General features: G+C 44.2%; 1 protein-coding gene across 1 annotated transcript in view; it reads right to left on the reverse strand.

The window, feature by feature from the left end:
• Positions 1 to 11,892: 11,892 nt before the first annotated feature.
• The window catches only part of SLC22A2 (solute carrier family 22 member 2), a 32,217-nt gene continuing 21,269 nt past the window's right edge, over positions 11,893 to 22,840 (reverse strand). The window contains exons 10-11 of the mRNA XM_040238929.1: positions 21,507 to 21,606; positions 11,893 to 13,230 (exon numbers count right to left, since the gene is read on the reverse strand). Of these exons, the coding sequence (XP_040094863.1) occupies positions 13,164 to 13,230; positions 21,507 to 21,606 (167 nt within the window). The 3' untranslated portion in view covers positions 11,893 to 13,163. The remainder of the gene's footprint in view (positions 13,231 to 21,506; positions 21,607 to 22,840) is intronic.

The raw sequence follows: 22,840 nt of genomic DNA on the forward strand, positions 1-22,840 counted from the left end.
ATGACCCACCTAGATAGTATATTGAAAAGCAGAGACATTACTCTGCCAACTAAGGTCCGTCTAGTCAAGGCTATGGTTTTTCCTGTGGTCATGTATGGATGTGAGAGTTGGACTGTGAAGAAGGCTGAGCGCCAAAGAATTGATGCATTTGAACTGTGGTGCTGGAGAGGACTCTTGAGGGCCCCTTGGACTGCAAGGAGATCCAACCAGTCCATTCTGAAGGAGATCAACCCTGGGATTTCTTTGGAAAGAATGATGCTAAAGCTGAAGCTCCAGTACTTTGGACACCTCATGAGAAGAGTTGACTCATTGGAAAAGACTCTGATGTTGGGAGAGATTGGGGGCAGGAGGAGAAGGGGACGACCCAGGATGAGATGGCTGGATGGCATCATGGACTCGATGGACTTAAGTCTGAGTGAACTCCAGGAGATGGTGATGGACAGGGAGGCCTGGCATGCTGCGATTCATGGGGTCGCAAAGAATCGGACATGACTGAGAGACTGAACTGAACTGACTGATGCAATATTGCTCTTTACAGCATCAGATCTTGCTTCTATCACCAGTCACATCCACAATTGGGTATTGTTTTTGCTTTGGCTCCATCCCTTCTTTCTTTCTGGAGTTATTTCTCTACTGATCTCCAGTAGCATATTTGGCACCTAATGACCTGAGGAGTTCCTCTTTTGGTATCCTATCATTTTGCCTTTTCATACTGTTCATGGGGTTCTCAAGGCAAGAATACTGAAGTGGTTTGCCATTCCCTTCTCCAGTGGACCACATTCTGTCAGACCTCTCCACCATAACTTGCCCGTCTTGGGTTGCCCTGAAGGCATGGCTTGGTTTCATTGAGTTAGACAAGGCTGTGGTCCTAGTGTGATTAGATTGACTAGTTTTCTGTGAGTATGGTTTCAGTGTGTCTGCCCTCTGATGCCCTCTTGCAACACCTATCATCTTACTTGGATTTCTCTTACCTTGGGCATGGGGTATCTCTTCACGGCTGCTCCAGCAAAGCACAGCCGCTGCTCCTTACCTTGGACGAGGGGTATCTCCTTACCGCTGCTGTTCCTGACCTTCAACGTGGGATAGCTCCTCAAGGCCCTCCTGCGCCTGCACAGCCACCGCTCCTCGGGATGCTCCTCCCAGCTGCCGGCCCTGGCCTCGGGCGTGGGTGGCTCCTCCCAGCTGCTGCCCCTGGCCTCGGGCTCGGGGTGACTCCTCAGGGTTACCACCCCTGGCCTCGGGCGTGAGGTGGCTTCTCCCGGCCGCCACTGGCCTTGGACGCAGGGTTTCTCCTCCCCGTGCCGCCACTGACCTCCAACTCGGGGTAGCTCCTCCCGGATGCTGCCCTGACCTCGGACGTGGGGTAGCTCCTTTTGGCCACGCTTAGTGCGCCGGCTCGCTGCCGCCGCTGCCTGCACTTAGTGTGCGGTAGTTTGAACATTTTTTGGCATTGCTTTTCTTTGGGATTGGAATGAAAACTGACCTTTTCCAGTCCTGTGGCCACTGCTGAGTGTTCCAAATTTGCTGACACATTGAGTGCAGCGCTTTCACAGCATCATCTTTCAGGATTTGAAATAGCTCAGCTGGAATTCCATCACCTCCACTAGCTTTGTTTGTAGTGGTGCTTCCTAAGACCCACTTGAGTTCACACTTCAGAATGTCTGGCTCTAGGTGAGTGATCACGTCATCATGGTTATCTGGGTCATTGAGATCTTTTTTATACAGTTCTGTGTATTCTTGCCACCTCTTCTTAATATCTTCTGCTTCTGTTAGGTCCATAATGTTTCTGTCCTTTATTGTGCTCATCTTTGCATGAAATGTTCCGTTGATATCTCTAATTTTCTTGAAGAGATCTCTAGTCTTTCCCAGTCTATTGTTTTCCTCTATTTCTTTGCACTGATCACTTCCAAAGCAAATACATAGTTTCATTAACATGGCTTAAGAAAAACATTTCCATAAGAAAACCTCACTGGTTAGCTCAAGGTTTGAGAAAAATTAAGTTCAGGTGGAACCAGGTGTCATCATGGCAACACAGGAATAAGAGCAAAGAAGAAAGAGATGCCTGCCCCTTGCAGTTCATTTCCTCGTGCCGCTTGGGGACCCCTAGCCTTCCTGACTGTTAACCTTCTCAGTAGCGTATCTTGTCTCTTATTATTTATTTTTAAATATTTGCTTTATTAATTTTTGCTGTGCTGGGTATTCATCGCTGCTCTTGGGCTTTCTCTCGCTGCGGTGAGAAATGGGCTTCTCATTTCGGTGGTTTCTGTTGTTGCGGAGCTCGGGCTCTAGGTGCGGGGGCTTCAGCAGTTGTGACACTCAGGCTTAGTTGCTACTCAGCATGTGGAATCTTCCCAGATCAGGGATCAAACTCATGTCCCCTCCGTTGACAGGTGGACTCTTAACCACTGGATCACCAGAAAAGTCCAGTTTGATCGTTTTAAATCGAAACCTGTTGGTCATCCAGAAGTAAACTCATCTGAAAGTGAAAGTGTTAGTCGCTCAGCCGTATCCAAAACTTTGTGACTGCATGGACTGTGGCTGGCCAGGCTCCTCCATCCATGGACACCAGGCAAGAGTACTGGAGTGGGTTGCCATTCCCTTCTCCAGGGGATCTTCCCAACTCAGGGATCAAACCCAGGGCTCCCGCATTGCAGGCAGAATCTTTACCGTCTGAGCCACCAGGAAGCCCCAAAAATCAGGGCAGGTGACCCCCAAACCCTCTCTTTCCCAGTGAATATCCCACCCCTTCATTTGTAGCCCCTCGGAACCGGCTTGCTGAAGAAACCCGGGGCAGCAGCTCCTCACCTGCTCGCCGCTCTCCCTCTCAGAGCATATTCTTGCTGAAATAAAGTCTCACTTAACTTTCTTAACCTCCCTGCTTCCTTTCTGAGTTCCTTCATGATGAAGAAAGAACCTTACAATTCACCAGAAGCAGCTTCGGGCTTCCCCTGAGTCCCACAGACAGCAGAGGAGGGCTTTGCTCAGGATGGAATGGGGGTGGGGGTGGGGGGTCCTGGGAGTGTGGAAAGAGGAAGTGGAGTGGGGAGCCCTCCCTTCACGGCAAAGGTGTGGCGATGCCCAGAGTTACTGGGTCAAGACAGAGACCTTCCATTTCAGTTACACCAAAGGTACCTCTCGAGTAGGGAGGCAGCCCATTTTTTACCCATTTTGGTAAAAAAAAAAAAACAATCTATATGTGAAAAAATCCCCCCCATCCCAAACCCCTAAAAGGCCAGAGGCCAACTCCAAGACACAAACTGAGGATTCTATGCCAAAGTGTTACTATTCCTAATATACAAAAGGCTCTTACCTGTTCATAAGGAAAAGCAGACGATTTCAAAGAGAAAATAGGCAAAGGGCAAGAATAGTCACGTCACAGCAAAAGGAAAATTGCCAAGAAATTTGAAAACATGTTCAACCTCACTGCTCAAAGAAGCACAGGTGAAACAGCCTTGAGGTGAGATCTTTGGCGGATCCACTGCATGCTAGTGGTGCGTGCGTGCGCGGGTGTGAGAGAGTGAGTGAGTGAGTGAGTGAGAGAGAAGCTGTGGGTGGGGACGATGGCATGGAACAGCAGGCTCTCCTATGGTGTGTCAGTGCATTAATTTCTAACACCTTCGGAAGGACAATTTGACACTTGCAGCAGAAGTCTTTAGATGTGCACCACATAGCTAGTAAACGGAGCAATCCGTCTCAGTGCTAGGTCAGCCCTTACCCACTCTGCCTCTTGCCTCAGCAGTTGCAGAGGCAAAGTAGCAGCAGTAAAGACAAGTCAGACCTCTCTCTCAAGGCCTTCCTCGCTTCTCTCTGACGCTGTCTTCCCTCTTCATCTTCTGCTGTCTATTCACCTTTGCCTGGTTTGATCTATTGGAGAACCCTGTTTAATCGGTTTCATGGGACTTCCTTTCATTCCGGACATTTGCTCTTAATGAGTCCCCCCTTCTCTGGAAGCTTTAGAAAGAATGGCTCACTAGTTGAACTTGGCCAAGTTCTCTGGAGCCACATTTGGAAGAAGGGAGAGGGAATCTCTTCTTTAGACTTCCCCCTTTGTCCTCTCGTTAACTTACTTACCACGCCCACCGCACTTAGCAGTCTCTTGCCTTTGGAAGAGAGAAAACCGTGATTTTAAGATGTGTTTGAGCTGAGACAGTGATGCGTCAGTGTCTGACCCTGGACGGTCTCTTCCAACAGACAGCCGGGCATGGCTTTGGAGGAGTCCCTGGACAGCACCAGGGGCTGCTCTCCTTTAAAGACCCAGGAATAGATGTTTTCCTGGCCTCCCAACTCAGCATGTCTCCGAGAAGAAAACAACCCACGTTGTCGGCTGTGGGAAAACATTGCTGTGCTGTTTGTGTGATAAGGGGGTTAAACAGAGCCTGAGAGAGGGGGCGGAGCTTTGGGACTTTCTCCTGGTTGAAGGTCCCACCAGGAGATAGGAAGCCTGGGGCAGGGATACGGGGATGTGTGGAACAGCCTCCCAGATCAGAGTTGGCCAACACGCTAGTTATCTGTGACGGCTGAGGCTCAGAATCTAAATGGTCATTCGGGATAGGGACTTAGAAAAAGAACTGCAAAATAAACCCAAAGTAAGAAAAAAGAAGATGAAGATGAAAGTAATAAAAATATAAAATGAAGATGAAAGTAGAGGCTGAAATTAACTGTATTTCAGTAACATTTTAAAAATATATTTAAAAAAAGTTGATATCGCTAAAATAAGACCACAGGCCCCAAAAGGATTCCCTTGTACTACATCAGTCTACCAAACCAGGGCTTAATACCTAACTTAACTGAAGCTTCAGACGCCCCCAGAAATACAGCCTTAACCTGTTGGTCAGATACTTTCCGGTCAGCACCTTCTCCATCCGCCAAAGGAAGGTGAGGTGGTGCACCTGAAAGACCCCTTTTCCACTGAAGAAAGATGATCTGAATCGGAAACAATTTTGTTTCCATGTTTATGACGTTCTTGTCCTGCCTTTGGGGCTTTGCAGGTGGCTCAATGGTAAAGAATCCACCTGCCAATGCAGGAGATGTGAGTTCTACCCCTGGGTCGGGAAGATCCCCTGGAGAAGGAAATGGCAACTTACTCCAGTATTGTTGCCTGGAGAATCTCATGGACATAGGAGCCTGGCGGGCTACAGTCCATGAGTTTGCAAAAGAGCTGTACTCGACTTAGCCAATGAGCACAGACGTGCTCCCTCATATCCATCCTGTCTTTAGAAAATTTCTCTTTCTGTCACCCTTTGAAGCTTCTTTCCACACAATGCGTGGGATGCTGCCTGATGCCTGAATTGTTCAATAAAGTCAATTAGATCTTTAAAATGTACTCAGTGGAATTTTTGTTTTTTTAACAGGACGCATACACACATTTGTGTGTGTGTGTTGCACATTCAAAACAAGGAAATTGGAGAGACAAAATCTGAAATAGTTGTTACCTTTGGTGTGATGGAGGCTAGACCAGGAATGAATTCAGAAAGGAAATCTTTAGCGGTGACCCATCAATCACGTGTATTTTTATAGGCACCATATCCTGCCTAACACATTTTTTTTTAATACATGCATTGCAGAAAATTGAGGAAATGCCAAAGTTATGAAAGAAGAAAATGTAAAACTATCTTCCTCTCAGTCTTAATGTTATTTCTCTTTGAACCATTTAAAGTGTTTCTAAAATGTCTTTTATTTTTTCTTTCTTTCTGAAAGAGTACTTGAGAATACTTGAACCTGTTTTTGTGATTTCTGGTTGCTTTGTGGACAGAAATTCCTGTGTGATGCTCTAGACACTGATGGCCTCAGGACCTCTGAACATGCTCCCGGAAGTGTCCCCAGGCTGTCGAGCTTGTGCAGTTAGTGTCCAGTGTATTCGTTATGGGATAAATCTCATTGCTATGCTCTTCTTAAATGCCCCTTTAGCCTCTGGCTCCACAGCTAATAGTCATCCTTTTTCTTTTCTCCCTAAATCTCTCTCATCTGTCTGCTTCTCTTGGCTCCATGCCTCCTGCTGCCCATCCCATCTCTCCTTGCCCAGCTCTCTGCCCACAAGGTCAAGGTTGGGCACCCTTGGCCACTCTGCCTGCCTCTCCCCCTCCTGTCCATGCTTATCCTCAGCCTCTCGGGGTATTGTCCCCAAACCTCAAATTGTCCTCCAAGTATTCTCCTTCGTCTGTGAACTCCTAGAACTGTACCAAGTATCGGCTCCCCAGGGAGACTTGTCCCCGCTCAAGAAGCAAGACCAGCTTGACTTTGGGAATCTGGGCCCTTCCCTCTTGGTCCCCAGGCTAGGTCCACATTGCGCTGCCATCACTAGGGTATTTCCTCCATCCACCTGCAGCGTCAAAGCCCACACCCATCTTGTTCATCTTGTCCTGGTGAACAGCATTCCCGAGTAGAGGAGACCCCCGCACTTTGTGCCGTGGTTAGTGGTCTGAGGTTGTTTCTCTAGTGATGAGGGACACCCCAGACAGGGTCCTGCTTACAGCACCCGTTTGTTGTGTTTGGACTGGCCCCTGTGGGGTTGCGAGCTCTGGGAGCTCAGGCACTGGGTGGCCTCTACTGCCTCTGTGGTTTCTGACCCTAGTATTTCTGCCTGACGGGAAAATTATCACTGAACATCTGTTCGGGGGGTAAAATATCTGTAACATTCCACAAGATTTCCTGGGGATGACAGATGGCTTAGAAAATGTGCAAGAAAGATATGAATATGGACCTCTACAGAGTTCTTCCTCTTTTCAAAATCTGAAGATGATAAACATTTTTGTCCTTGGCAGTAAAATCTCAATGAGAAATGCTGGTTACCAGAACCCTCATGCTAAGCAGCTCCAGTTGCATCTGACTCTGTGACCCTATGGACTGTAGCCCGCCAGGCTCCTCTGTCCATGGGATTCCCCAGGCAAGAACACTGGAGTGGTTTGTTATGTCCTTCTCCAGGGGATCTTCCCAACCCAGGGCTTGAACCTGCATCTCTTACGTCTCCTGCATTGGCAGGCAGATTCTTTATCACTAGCGCCACCTGGGAAGCCCACAGAAACCCTCAGCATGTCTAAATAGAGATGTCTGGAGCTGGGAAGAGTGTTCTGGGCTAGAGTCTCTGACCTGGGAATCCAAGCCAGCACTAGTGTTCTGAGTCATTGTTTTTAGGAGTTTCTGGGCATCTAAGCACTGAAATGATTGAACGCTGGGATGGAGACTGCTAGTTCCCACAACCCAGCAGAACTAGTTTCCAGAATTAACACCCTCTGCCCCACAGGTCACTCCCCAGCTGATCCCTAAGAATCTGGGGTATGGAGCAGATCTTTTTTGATGAGGGACCAGAGGGGAGATTGGCTTGCTCAGTCGTATCCAGCTCTTTTGTGGTCCCATGGATTGTAGCCCTCTAGGCTGCTCTGTCCATGGAATTTTTCAGGCAAGACTACTGGAGCAGGTTGCTATTTCTTCCTCCAGGGGATCTTCCTGATCCAGGGATCAACCCTGTGTCTCCTGGATTGCAGGCAGATTCTTTACCTGCTGAGCCATTGGTGTCAAAGGGCCCTGGTGTGGCCAGGGAGGGTGGACATGGGGAGGAGGAGAGGCAGGGAACCTGGAACATGGATGCCTCAATTTTGCCAGGCCCAGTAGTGATCGAGGTGGCGTCCTTGGGGGCTTTATGCTTGAGGGCAAGCACTCCTGGGGCAAGATGCGCTGGGCTCTCGGCAGGGAAATGCAGATTGAGGGCACATGGAAATCACAGAGACCCCCAAATTACAGCAGCCAGAGAGTGACGGACGTGGTCCCCTCTCACTCCACATCTTCCTGCCTTAGAGAAATCATTGCTGGAGACATCTGAAAGTGAACCTGAGCCCGAGACCCGCTTGCCTGATGGTGTAAGCATAGAGTCAGACTGTTTGGGGAGAGAAGTCTTTGCCAAGTCAGTTTTGATTTCAGAACTTTTATGGGGGTCACCCAAGTTCACAGCTTCAGAGTTCTAGTTAACCGAGGATACTGTGCTAAGACCTGCCAAACAGGGAAAAGGGAAGACAGCTTTACTCTTGGGGTTTGATCAGGGTCCTGGTGTTTTAGACGTATTGTCCTATTTGTCAAGCTTGCCTGAGAGAAACAAAGGGAGTTCTATGTTTTGTTTAACATAACAGCATTGGGCTTAGAAGGAACTCTTGAGACCAGCCTCCAGGGAACTGGTTTACAGAGCGACACCCCCGACCCCACCCCGTGAATGTGAATTCTGTGTCCCAATGAAGCAGGATGCCTGAGTGTGTCTGTGAGGGTGTTTCAGGATGAGATCGGCATTGGAAGTGGTGGACTCAGCAAAAGTGGATGCCCCCTGCCACCAACCACCTGGGTGGGCATCGTCCAATCCATGGACTGAGCAGAAGGAGGAGACGAGGGAGTGTTGTCCCTGGCTGCCATCCTCCCTTCCTGCTGCTGTGAGCGGGCATCTGTCTTCTGCCCTGGGACTGGGAGTTACAGCATCACCTCCCCTGGTCTTTACAGCTGGCTTTCCTGGGTCTCTGGCTTATAGATCGTGGGACTTCTCAGCCCTCACAATCGTGTAAGCCAGTTTCCTTTCACGTATGTGTATATATCGTGTGTTGGTTCTGTTTTCTCTGGGGAACCCCGATGGGCACACCTTCTGTCTGTGAAACTGTAACAGATCAGAACCCGGTGGGACCTTCCCAGGGCAGACCCCTTCCCCCATCCTCTGCTGGAGCTCCTCCCTGAAGCACAGATCACGGTATTTCATGCTTATTTCCTGAGTTTTTCAGGTGCTACCACCAAAGGGAAGAAATTGACTGCTTGATGATACTGAGCACTGCAACCCCCAGATCTAATGGAGCCTAAGGATTGCTCAGGTTTACCCCTGTGACATTGCCGTGTTACCTTCCCATCAGCCAGTCAGAAATGATACAGGAACTGATCACACACCCTGCCGTCCTTCCCACCCCCGTCTTTAAAAATGCTTTGCTGAACTCCTTCAGGGAGTTGACGGGTTTTGGGGGCAAGAGACACGCATTCTCCTTGCATGATTCTGGGGTTTTCAATAAACCTTTCTCGGCTCCAAACTCTGACATTTAAGTTTGTTTGGCCTCGCTGTGTGTCGGGCACACAGACTTGCATTGGGTAGCAAAACCAGCTGGAGAACCCTCAGCTCGGCTAGGTGGCCACATTCTAATGTGACCACCCATCTGTGTCTCTTAGTTGAGCTACAGGAGGACCAGGGATCAATTAGATTTGCTCCTAAATCTGTTTTTTTTTTTCTTTGAACTCGATATTGTGATTACCTAATTTGATGACATCATGTAATCTGATGAAATAGAAAGGTAAAAATGCATTTTTAATGCCCAATTCAATTAAAGTAAGTTAAATCAGCAATCCCCTACATTTGGGCACCAGTGACTGGTTTCATGGAAGACAATATTGCCACTGGCCTGAGTGGAGTTTTGCCTGCCCAATGCTCACCTCCTGCTGTTCATCCCAGTTTCTAACAGGCTACAGTCTGTGGCCTGGGGGTTGGGGACACCTGAATTAAATTCTTTCTCGATATTCAATAGAGTCACTAAAAATGTCATGTAAATGTGGACAAGTCAAATATTAAAGGAAAAAAATATGGTAAAAATCTGGAATTTTGGATCCAGGTTGTTTCAGTGTTTTGAGTTCTGGTTCTACTTTAAAGAGACTCAAATTGCAAATGATCAACAATGCATTAGGAACGTGGCTTATGCCAGAAAAAGCCGAAGAACTCCTAACAGGAGACATATTCTTAGAGAAAAGATGTTCCTCCTTTATTGAAGAAATAAAAATACATTCTTTTTGTTTTAGGTTAAATGAAAATAATAGTCTTTGATGAGTGGGACTTTTTAGATAACGGGGCTTCTACTGAGCACATCTTACAACGTGGATAGAGTGGTCCCTGACTCTTCCCCTCCCAAGTCGCCCCTCCCAGTTTACATGGCCACCCCAATCTGCACGGCCCACCTAGTTCTTTTCCTCAAGAGTGCTGGGGCTTTGGGGAATCACCACACCCAGAACACGCCCCGAGGCCACGGGGCAGCCCAACCCATCTCAGGGCACAGGGAGGGAAGCCACAAGGGGCCCTGTGCACAAGCGTGCTGGCGTAATGTGAGCTCTTCTTTCCAAACTGCCACCTGCTTACCTGACTTCTTGCCTGTTTGCTTACACAACTGGTGTTGCGTTCCAGGCACACAGAAGAAGGAACACAGACTTTAGAATGTCAATAGTATTGCCTTCTCTGTGGTTTTATTGCTTTTTTAAATTCCAACCTTTCTTTCAGTTTACAGAGGTGGGATTCTATCCAGAGGTCAGCAAACTTCTCCCATAAAGGGCTGCTGTGCTGTGCTTAATCACTCAGTCATGTCTGACTCTTTGCAACCCCATGAACTGTTGCCCAACAGGCTCCTCTGTCTAGGGGGATTCTCCAGGCAAGAATACTGGAGTGGGTTGCCATGCCCTCCTCCAGGGAATCTTCCCAACCCAGGGATTGAACCCAGGTCTCCTGAATGGCAGATGGATTCTTTACCACCTGAGCCACCAGGGAAGCCCACGAATACTGATGTGGGCAGCCTATCCCTTCTCCAAGGGATCTTCCAGGAATTGAACTGGGGTCTCCTACATTGCAGGTGGATTCTTTACCAGCTGAGCTATCAGGTAAACCCCATAAAGGGCTACATAGAAATATTTTGAGGTTTGTGCATCAAAGAATCTTTGCAGCAGTCATTCACTCTGCTGCAGTGGCTGCAAAGTTGCTTTAGACAATGTAGAAGTCAATGGGTGTGGCTGTGTGTCAATAAAACTTTATTTAAAAACAGGCAGCATGCTGGATTTGGTTTATGGACTGAAACTTGTGTCAACAGCAAGAGTTCTTAACTGAGGGAGAGATTGGTAAAAGCCTGTGAAAGTATATGCAAATTTTGGGTATGCAGTTTTCTGGACAGAGGAACCATAGTTTCCCTCGGGTGTCAAAGACATTTTGAACATTAACTTTAAGAAACATTGTTACAGAGAAGTGGCCTCTTCTGGGTCCCCATAGCATTTCACTTAAAAAATTTTTAATTTAAAAAATTAAAAAAATTTTAATCTTTTATTTTGAAATAACTAGATTTACGGGAATTTACAAAGGTAATCCAGAGAGATTCTGGGTCCCCTTCACCTGGTGTTCCCCAATGGTTCTATCTCACATAATTATAGAAAATATCAAAACCAGGAAACTGACATTGGTGCTCTATGTTAATATAGACCCATGTCACTTTATCACATGTGTGGATTTATGTAACCACTACCGTAATTAACTATTGATCTGTTTTCCATCTCAGTAGTTTTTCCTTTCATGAGTGACCTTTGGAGATTGGCCTTTATCAGTCAGCCTAGCACCCTTGAGATCCATTCCAGCTGTGTGTGTCTTGTTGCTTTGTTCCTTTTTCTTGCTGAGGAGTGTTCCTTGGTATGAGGGACATTTTGATTATTTCCAGATTTTGTTAAATTAGAGACAAAAACTGCCATGAGCAATTGTGTATGGCATTTTGTGTGGATGTATGTTTTCCTTTCTCTGGGATAAATACCCAGGAGGGCAATTGCTGAGTGATATTGTAAGTACATGTTTAGTTTTTAAAGAAATCATCAAACTATTTCCCAGTTAATCATTTATTTTTTAAACCAGCAAGAGCATGCCACAGATCAGCACATGAAAAAATAAAAATGCAAGAATTGCAGAAAAGGTAAAATCTCTCTAGTCGTTCCTGTGCACTGCCAGTCCCATCCCTCCCCCTAGATCATCAGTCGGATGCATGTCCTATTATTTCTACATCCTTATTCCAAAACTCACCTTAGCCCTTCACCATGAAGGTCTTTATATGGAGTAGCTATATATCATTTTCACTCTTTTTCAACTGATGAGTTGATATACCATAGTTTATTTAAGCATTCCTCACATACAAGGACTTTGGTTATTGCCAATTTTTGCTCTCATCAACAAATGATGAATACCTCCGAGGTGAATCTGTATACACTTTAGTGTTTCTCAAAAATAGATACCTAGTGGTGAAATTGTTGGGTCCAGATGTGCACATTTCTAATATGTGCACAGACACTGCTAAGCTGCTTTCTAAAGACTAAACCAATCCACTCATGCATGCCAGCAACGCAGAAAGTTCTTTCATATCCTCCTCCATACTTGATATTTTCAATTTTATTTTTTATTAATTTTATTAATTAATCTGAAGAGTAAAAATATTTCATTATTATTTCCCTAACAGTGAGGATATACACCTTTATATATATATAACCTAACCATTTTTTAAAGCTATTTCTATAAATATCTTTGTATTCTTGAACTATTTTTTTTCCTATGGTCTGTCTAAAGGATTATCATTTCTTTATTGACTTTTAGTAGCTTTTTATTTATTTTGGATATTAGCCCTTTAATATTTTATATGTGGCAGATATTTCCCCGAATCTGTCACTCATCCATTAAATTTACTTTTGGGGCTGTGGTGAACAGCTAGCCTCATTTAATTTAGCCTTGTTTTGTGTCGTCACATCAATCAATCACTTTATGTCTCTTGGATTATGCTTTTGCCTAATAAGTCCTCCTTATTTCAAATTGTGGAAATATATTTTTTCTGCTAACTGTTGGAGCTGATGCTAGATGCTCCAGCCAGCACATTAAGTCTAGAACCTTGGGTAAGAGCACTCATATCAGTAAATCTTGCCTGACTCATTATTATGTTTCATCCTCCTGGGCCTTGTATCTTTACAATTCATTCCTAAACTTGTAGCCAGATTTCTGCTGATTTAAATGATAAAATCTTGACATTCTTTTTATGTGTAAGCTATTTCTTTCCTAGACAGACTTTTTGTTTCTCCCTTGAGATATTCGAGAACCTACTCTGGAAATATCTGGTCCAGAGGAGTACTGGCATCCCCTCTTAAGCTACCTATGTAAGATGAGGTTGTTGGAAGTGTTCAAGCAAGTGAAGATTGCAGGACCTCATCCTAGAGGCGGATTTTCATACAGCAGTACGACAGACTCCATTTGGTTATAGGTCAAGGTTAATAGTGTCCAAACAGAAGTAAGGTTGACATGTATAGGCTTTGTGATGAGAGCAGAAATCTTTGATTCTTGCCTTGTTATCATCAAAGCAAACTAGAGCAGCTCTCTCTTCTTAATTTAGTGGAGTGTCTAGTTTCTTGACTTCAATGTAAATCATCTTTTCTTTGTTTTTTCCTGACCTGCAATAATAAAACAAAAAAGGAGAGAGGAGAAAGAGATTATGAGGAACTGAAAATCAAGGTAAAGTGGATAATGGAAAAATGGGGCAACAAGTGAGCATAAGCTTTGTCCAGGATCAGTCTTGCCAAGTGTTCCTTGTGGTGATGCTCAAAAAGAAGATGGACAGAGCATTGTGAGCAGCTGATGTGGATAGAGTCATTCCTAAAATGCTCTCTTAGGAGTGGGACTGGCCCACATTCTTTATTCAAGGTGTTTCACTCCTCTCTGTAATAGAGAACATAGTAAATATCTAAATTTGATTTTCTATCACTTAGATGAATGCAAAATATAGACACTGTTATCATCTGTTCTGCAAATAGGACTTGAGAAACCATTTTATCAAAGATTATTGACTTTTCAGTAAAAGTAAGGAACAAATAAAAATTAATTCAGAAATTTTTTCAAATTGCAACTTTTCTCAGTCATCTTGTCTTTGTGAATATGAGGATCTTGCTGACATTGATGTAAAAATGCTGCTTTCTTCACTCTGCTGTTCCCAGCCACACCCTCTTGGCATGTTTGTGTTTATAATACTGAAACCCAGGTTGGGGCTGCTCCTGAGTCCCCCAGCTCCTCATAGAATGCCCCCCATCTGGAGGGGCTTAGTCTTGCCTCAGTCTCTAGATCCATCTGAGATACAGAGAGGAGCAGAAGCTCGCCTGAATCCAGGTGGCTCTGGAGTCCTCTCAGACTCCAGATGCAGGGGCCCAAGCTCAACAACCAAGCTCCAAGGGCCTCCTTGTCAACAGTGGCAACAACCAAAATGATAGCTGCAGCAGCAACAGAAGCAACAGCAGCAGTAACAGAAACAATAGCAGCAACAATAGCAACAGAAGCAGCAACAACAGCAACAGCAGCAGCAGTAACAACAGGAACAACAGCAGCAACAACAGCAGTAACAGAAACAATAGCAGCAACAATAGCAACTGAAGCAGCAACAACAGCAACAGCAGCAGCAGTAACAACAGGAACAACAGCAGCAACAACAGCAGTAACAAAAACAGCAGCAACAAACACATCAGCAACAGCAGTAACAGCAACAGCAGCAACAAAAACAGCAGCAACAACATCAGCAGCAACACCACCACCACCAGCAACAGCAATAGCAGCAGTAGCAACAACAGCAGCAGTAGCAGCAACAACAGCAGCAGCAACAACAGCAACAGCAGCAACAACAGCAACAGAAGCAACAACAGCAACAGTGACAACAACAGCAGGACAAACAACAGCAACAGCAGCAGCAACAGCACCAACAGCAGCAGCAGTAACAGCAACAACATCAGCAACAGCATCAACAGCAGTAACAACAGCAACAGTAACAGAAACAACAGCAACAATAGCAATAGCAGCAACATCAACAGCAGCAGCAATAGCAGAAACAGAAGCAACAACAGCAACAATAACAGCAATAGCAGTAACAACAGCAACAACAGAAATAACAGCAACAGCAATAGCAACAGCAGTAATAGTAACAACAGCAGCAGTAACAGCAGCAGAAATAGTAACAGCAACAACAGCAGCAGCAGAAACTGTTGTTGCTGCAACAACAATAGCAGCAAAGCAGCAACAACAATCGCAGTAGCAGCAGGAACAGCCAGGGTGCTGGTTACTGAAGGCAGACCTGCACAGGGCACCTTGCACGCCTCATTCCTCTCGTGAACTCAGCCCTCTGGGGTGAGGTGTGTCCGTGAACCCTGACCTTGGGCTGCCAGGATTAAAACCTTGGCTTTGTTACTTACTGACTTTGGGCAAATCTCTCTTTTTTATTCTGTTGTCAAATGGGGTTAATAATACTACCTACTGCCTATGGTTGTTGCAAGGATTAAATGAGGTGATACAGGAGAAGGGCTTGCAAAGCACTAGATGAAAGCTCTCAGGACATGTAAGCTATTGCAGCTCAATTTTACAGGAAAGGAAACAGGCTGAAGGGGTGAAATAGGTGTATGTTAGTAAGTCAGAAGGCTCTCTGTATCTAGGATGGGCTCAGGGACTGAATAACTTGAGTGGTGGTGGGGTTCCTGTCCTCCCTGGTCTTGCCCATGCTCACTCAGTGCCTGGGACACTCTATCTGGGTCGGCTCTCCACACCTAGTGAGAAGCGTGCCTGACCCCAGGTGCCAACTACAGCTGCCCCCTCTCCTGGGTGCTTCTACCTCCCGCCAGCTGGCCCCTCCTCATCTTTCTCTGCATGGGAGCCTCCACCCAGTTCGGCTTCAGTCTCCATCTTCTCACATGCTCCTCCTGTCATGCTCTGAACCCTACTCATCTCTCTTCTGTCTTTGAAAGGTGAACTGGGTTACACAATAGAGAGGATAGAAAAGTGCAAATCTTCATAGATGTATTTGCAGATGGCATAGTTAGCAAGAACATAAAATAACAATAGGAATAATATTGCAAAATATCTCTTTAGCCTACTTTGAACCAGTCTGATAAAAACAGAAAAATTCTTTCAAGTACAGGCATATGGGTGTATCACTGAGCTTCACTTCCCTGTCTCAAAACCATTCAGTATATATTTAAAAATTTGATTTCCAATAAACCATCTGAGTACCTATTTTATTGTTTTGTAAAACAGCTGTGAAAACTTCTATGAATAGTCTTGGTGGTTATTGAACATTTACTAACAGCCAGGCGCTTTACATGCATTATCCGCCCACCAGGCTCCTCTGTCCATGTGATTTCCCAGGCAAGAATACTGGAGTGGGCTGCCATTTCCTTCTCCAGAGGATCTTCCCGACTCACGGACCAAACCCACATCTTCTGTGTTGCACGTGGATTTTTTTACCTGCTGAGCCATCAGGGAAGTCCCATTTAATCATTACAAAAATTCAATGAATACGAACTCTTGTTCCATTGACAGATGAAAAATTGAGCCCTAGTAGAGAGAAGATAACATGATAGGAAATATGAGGACCCATAGCCCAGCAGGACCCTATGAAGCCTTTCCAGAATAGACACCCACCCATGACCTCCACTTGCCTTTGTCTGTAGAAAAACTTTAGTCAAAGAATAAATTTAATCAGAGAAGTGAGAAAATGCAGAAAAAAAAGAAAAACAGCCAAGCAAGTCAAAATAATACTTTAACCATTAAATAAAGTCAAGGGCTATAGATAATATTCTGAGCCATGTCCTTTGAGCTGTTTTGCAGATACTGAAACCCTACCAGATGGAAGAAACTACCTATGCTGCCCATAAACTCTAGACCCCAGACTGGTTGGAACCAGAAGGTTGATGATGCTGACTCCCAAATACCTCACCACCAACCAATCAGAAGAATGTCTATGAGATGGTCACACACCCCATAACCCCCTTCCCTCACCTTGTTTTATAAACATTTCCTTGAAAATCTTTAGGAAGGTTGGGTCTTTTAAGCACTAGCTGCCCTGGACTCTTTGCTCGACACCTGCAAAAAAAGCTGTTCTTTTCTACTTTACCCCAAAACTCTGTCTCTGAGATTCAATTGAGTCAGTGCACAGAGGCTGGGTTCTGGCATCAGCCCTGGCCTGTTCCTCACCATCACATGTTGCTGCCTTGCTGACACTGGAACTGGCAGGGGAAAACCTAGGGGCACCCCACATACGGGTGCTGTAGAAGGAGCTCTGCATTTATTTCACAAATATTTGAAGAGCGCCTGCTCTCTGTGTGCAGGGACTATGCTTAGCTCTAGGGACATGACCATAACCGATGTAGAATTTCTATCCTCCAGGAGAGGCACTCATGTGCACGGGAAGATGCATTGGACAAGATCTGTGGGGGTTGGTTGATCAAGATCAAGGCTCTCAAACTCAAAGGTCCACATTCACCAGATGGAAAACAAAAGTGTTCTAGGCACCAAGCATAGGGAAGGCAGGCCTGTGGCTGGCTCCCCAGGCATGCCCTTTAAAGAGTGGAGCTGTCACCACTCAGCTCCTCCAAACTGTAAACAGGAGGAAACTGCCTGCTCAGTGTTTCCCAATTCTCTGATTTAAAAAAATGAAACAGATTCTGGAAATTCAGTTTATGTGGAATTTCCCACTTAAAAAAATTATGTGGGCCAGGCAAGGCTCTTGAGAGCCCAGTGTCCCATCAACTGCTAGGGTATGACCCCTGGCTGAATTCAAAGCCTCTTCCAAGTGCTAGGAAAAGCCTCAGACCACTGTGACTCTTCTGCTGTGACCTTTGCCCAAGTATTGAATATATGAAATGTAAAGGGTTTGTAGCATGGGTACAATTCAGCTCAGTTCATGGCATCAGCGGGCTGAAAATGGACTATGGATAAAACACAGTTATAGCTAAGCATGTCACATAAACAGATTCATGGGGGTGTGTGTCACATATGTTTCTCTGTATGTAGATTTTTTAAAAATTGTTTTATCTATTTATTTTTGAGTGCACTGGGTCTTTGTTGCTGTGCTTGGGCTTTCTCCACTTGCAGCCAGCGATGGCAGCTCTCTAGTTGCGGTCCATGGGGCTTCTCCCTGAGGGGGCTTATCTTGCTGTGGAGCACAGGCTCTAGGCCCATGGGCTTCAGTAGCTGCTCCATGCAGGCTTCGGTGGTTGCGGTTTCCTGGCTCTCGGGCATGGGGGCTTCCGTAGCTGTGGTACACGGGCTCCGTAGCTGTGGCTCATTGGCTCTAGAGTGTGCATCTTCAGTAGTTTCGGCCCACAGGCTTAGTTGCTCTGTGGCAAGTGGAATGCTCCTGGACCAGGGATTGAACTTGTGTCCCTTGCGTTGGCAGGCAGATTCTTATCCACTGTACCAACCAAAAGGGAAGTCTCTATTTTTTATTTTTTAAGGTTTACTTTTAAAATAGAATTGTATGCGTTCAGAAAGTGCAAAAAGTATGCACTGAAGAGTCTCCCTTCCACTTATATCCCATAGCCATCTAATTCCATAGATGATCAATGTTACGCATGTGCTTCCAGAGATAAAGTAAATTGTATATATAATTTATATATATGTTTAATATATATTTAAGTTTCACATACATGTATTTTGCTCTTTGTACACAAATGATTATATACCTTTCTATGTTTTGCTTTTTTTCCCCATTAATAATACATCTGGGAAATTTTCCTTATCAGTGTATATATATCAAGGTGCCTCATTCTTTTTAATAACCATGGAGAATTTTACTGAATGACATACCATAATTTACCTAATTGGTCTCCCAGTCGATCGACATTTATGTTGTACTCACTCTTTTGATACATAAAAATTGCTTTAATGAATAATCTTGTACAAACACCATTTTACACACATAAATTTCTACAAGTATGGAATTGCTGTATACAAAAGTAAACACATATACAATTTTGATACTATTGTCATACTGCCCATCAGAAAGATTTTAAGGACACTGCCTGTCTCTCCACATCTTTTACCGACACAATACAGTTGATCCTTGAACATACAAGTTTGAACTGCATGTACCCACTTACATGTGGATTTTTTTCTATAAAAAAAATTGTAAATTTTTTGGCAATTGGTGACAATTTGAAAAACTCTCAGATGAAACCTGTAGCCTAGAAATTTTGAAAAAACTAAGAAAAAGTTAAGTACATCATGAATGCATAAAGTATATGCAGGCATTAGTCTGGGCTTCCCTGGTGGCTCAGTAGTAAAGAATCCATCTACAGGGCAGGAGGTGCTGGTTTGATCCCTAGGCTGGGAAGACGCCCTGGAGGAGGGCATGGAAACCCACTCCAGTATTCCTGCCTGGAGAATCTCATGGACAGAGGAGCCTGGAGAAATACAGTCCATAGTGTTGCAAGGAGTCACACATGACTGAGGCAACTGAGCACGCATGTACGCACAGACTTTAGTCTATCCCTACATAGGCATAAGGTGAGTGATATTTGATACAAAATTAATTAATAATGTATTCATTTTCTTATTGTTTTATAATTTTGCTTTCAAAGAATTACATTATCTTACATTATGCCTCTCTCGATCGTACTGGAGAAACTGCTTATCATCACAGGTAAGTGTTTTTTTTTTTAAAATGTAACAAATGTTTCCAATACTGTATTATGAATATGACTGTAATACGTATGGCACAGAAATTTCATATTAATGCATCCATTCGTGTATAGGCTAGGCTGCTGTGAGCAGCGGAGGGCAATAGCATCAGCCGATTATAGTAGGCAGCCATAAAGCCACCACAGATACTGCTTCGGTATCAGTGCCTGAATCCCTGCATGGTGGCCGAGATCCAGTCGCTAAGTCGTGTCTGACTCGCAACCCTGCCAGGCTCCTCTGTCGATGGGAATTCCCCGGCAAGAATACTGGAGTGAGTTGCCATTTCCTCCTCCAGCGGATCTTCCCGACCCAGGGATCACACCTGTGTCTCCTGCATTGGCAGGTGGATTTTTTTTTTTTTTTTTTTTACCACTGAGCCACCTGGGAAGCCCGTGAATCACTATATGTGTAAATAAATATGGATTTCTTTTTTTACATTATCTTTTCATTTTTTGATGTCACTTGTTATTAATGCACGTAAAATCTAGTGTTTTCTTTTTAATTTTATTTATTTAGTTTTGGCTGTGCTGGGTCTTCCTTGCTGCGTGGGCTTTTCTCTAGCTTTGGCGAGCAGCAGGGACTACGCTCCATTGTGGTACGTGGGCTTCTCATTGCGGTGACTTCTCTCACTGGGGAGCACGGGCTCTAGGGCTTGCAGGCTTCAGTATTTGTGGCATGTGGGCTCAGCAGTCGTGGTCCCCAGGCTCTAGAGCACAGGCTCAATAGTCGTGGCGCATGGGCTTGGTGGCCTGTGGCCTGTGGCCTGTGGCATCTTCCCAGATCAGGGATTGAACCCACGTTTCCTGCATTGGTAGGCCAATTCTTTACCACTGAGCCATCAGAGAAGTCCTACGGTGTTTTGTATCATATAGGAAAATGTTCATGTAGGTGCTGATAGATGATTTGTCTTATAAACAGATGATGTAAATTTATAAATTTACAGAATTGATAAACAAGTGGGTGCTAAGCTGCTTCAGTCGTCTCTGACTCTATGCGACCCTATGGACTGCAGCCTGCCAGGCTCCTCTGTCCATGGGATTCTCCAGGCAAGCTTATCGGAGTGGGTTGCCATGCCCTCCTCCAGGGGATCTTCCAGGCCCAGGGATCGGACCTGCATCTTTCACGTCTCCTGCACTAGCAGGCGTGTTCTTTACCACTAATGCCACCCAAGAAGCCTGAAAACACGGCATAGCACTGTACATGTATTTTATTTTCCTTATGCTTTTCTTAATAACATTTTCTTTTCTATAGATTCCTGTAGGAACACAGTATATGATACATACAACATACGAGATATGTCTGGACTGCCCTATGTGATTCATAAGCTTTTGATTATTAGCGGTTGGGGCTTCCCTCGTAGCTCAGTCGGTAAAGAATCTGCCTGCAGTGCAGGAAACCTGGGTTTGATTCCTGGGTCGGGAAGATCCTCTGGAGAAGGAAATGGCAACCCACTCCAGTATTCTTGCCTGGAAAATCTCATGGACAGAAGAGCCTGGTGGGCTGCAGTCCATGGGGTCGCAAAGAGTTGGGCACGACTGGGTGACTAACACTTACTTATTAGCGGTTAAGTTTTGGGGGAACTGAAAGTAAGTGGATTTTGATTGCATAGGAGGTTGACACCCCTCACTCCTGTGCCGTTCAAGGGTCCACTGGATGTTTTCAAGCAGTTTGATCTTTGACAATCCCAGGGAATAATAGTGCAGGGTAACTTTGCAGTTCTCTTACTATGAAGGAGATTGGGCATATTAATATATTTTAGAGCTGTTTTTTTTCTTCTTTTCACTAAATTATGTATTCAAGTCCTTTGTCCATTTTCTCCTACTGAGTGATTTTTCGTATGAATTTGTTAGTACTCTTTATACATTAGGAAAATTAGCCCTTTTTGGAGGAGTAAACATTTTCTCTAAGTTTGCTTATCTTTTTTTAGCTTATGGAAGTTTTTCAACACAGTTTTGAATTTTTTTGAAGGTGAACTTTTTTTCCTAATGGGTCCTGGATATTTTTGGTCAGATTTTAAAAGTTTTCCTCACTGTGAAAGGGTAAAGGTCTTCTCCTATAATATCTTCATTATTTTTTACTGTTTCTTTGTTGGTACATTTTAATCTTTGATTTCATTTGAATTGATCTCAGTGTACAGTGTGAGGGATAGATTCAACCTCATCTTTCTTTCCAGCCGGCTACAGAGTTTTCCCCAAACAAGTATGGAATAGTTCATGAAGAAATCTCAACTCCCTACCTCTTCATGTTCTCAACTTCTTCAATGGTCTCAGGCAAAGTCTTCCCTTTGGTTTCTGGGAGCAACAGCACCAGTCCTCCAGCAATCAGGCCAACCACAGCTGAAAACCAAACAGGCAAAGATCACATTCAGGGTTGATGCATGCCCTTTCTGTAATTAGAGCTCCCCTCGTTTCTTAAAAAAATTTTTTTGATGATTTCCTATACTTACAGATTCCTTTGCCATCTCAGACTGCCCTGTTCCCCATCATAAATATTTTGCCCGTTCCAAACTCCGCTGAATTACAATTCCTTATAGGGAAATGAAATACTTCGCATTTTGAGTCAAAGTTATTCTAGGCTAGAGGACATTGCCATGATATTAAGACACTTTAGAGTTAGAAAATAACTCTGAAAAAAAAAAAACAATGCTAAGAAAAGAAAGAATATAGCCCTGCCAACATAAAGCACTTAGTAATGAAAATGAGTTAGAAACTTGGATTGTTACTAGCAAATAAAAGTAATGAATCACATATAACTTCATAACAGCATTAAATGGTATAGCCAGGCTTTTTATTTTATTTTTATTTATTGTTGCTTTTTATTTTTTATTTTACTGAAGTATAGTTGATCTACAATGTTGTATTAATTTCAGGCATACAGCAAAGTGATTCATATAAATATATATTATTTTTAATATATATAGCTTTTTAAATGTATACATTTATATATAGTCTTTATATATATATACATATAGTATCTTTATGTATATATGCATGTATTTTTTTATGTATATCTATATATAGACTTTAAATGTATATAGATGTACATATGTGTGTATATACATAAAAATACCATATATATACATATATAATTAAATATACATAAAAAGAATATATATACACACAAATACATATATATACACAGAATATATACATATACATGCATACACACACAAACACACGTGCTATGCTGTTCTTAGTCACTCAGTTGTGTCCAACTCTTTGTGATCCCATGGACTATAGCCCACCAGGCTCTTCTGTCCACGGGATTCTCCAGGCAAGAATCCTGGAGTGGGTGGCCATGCCCTCCTCCAGGGGATCTTCCCAAACCAGGGGTTGAACCCAGGTCTCCCTCATTGCAGGCAGATTGTTTACGATCTGAGCCACCAGGGAAGCCCATGAATATTGGCGTGGGTAGCCTATCCCTCCTCCAGGCTTCCTGACCCAGGAATCGAACCAGGGTACATCTTTATATATTTTCTATCATAGAATGCAAGAAGTAGGATGTGGGTTTTTCACTATTTGGGGGTTTCAAAAAAATGCCTGCTGGACTCCGTTTTCTGCAGCCTTAAAA

This window comes from Oryx dammah, unplaced genomic scaffold (genome assembly GCF_014754425.2).
Source record: "Oryx dammah isolate SB20612 unplaced genomic scaffold, SCBI_Odam_1.1 HiC_scaffold_4, whole genome shotgun sequence".
NCBI classification, from domain to species: domain Eukaryota; kingdom Metazoa; phylum Chordata; class Mammalia; order Artiodactyla; family Bovidae; genus Oryx; species Oryx dammah.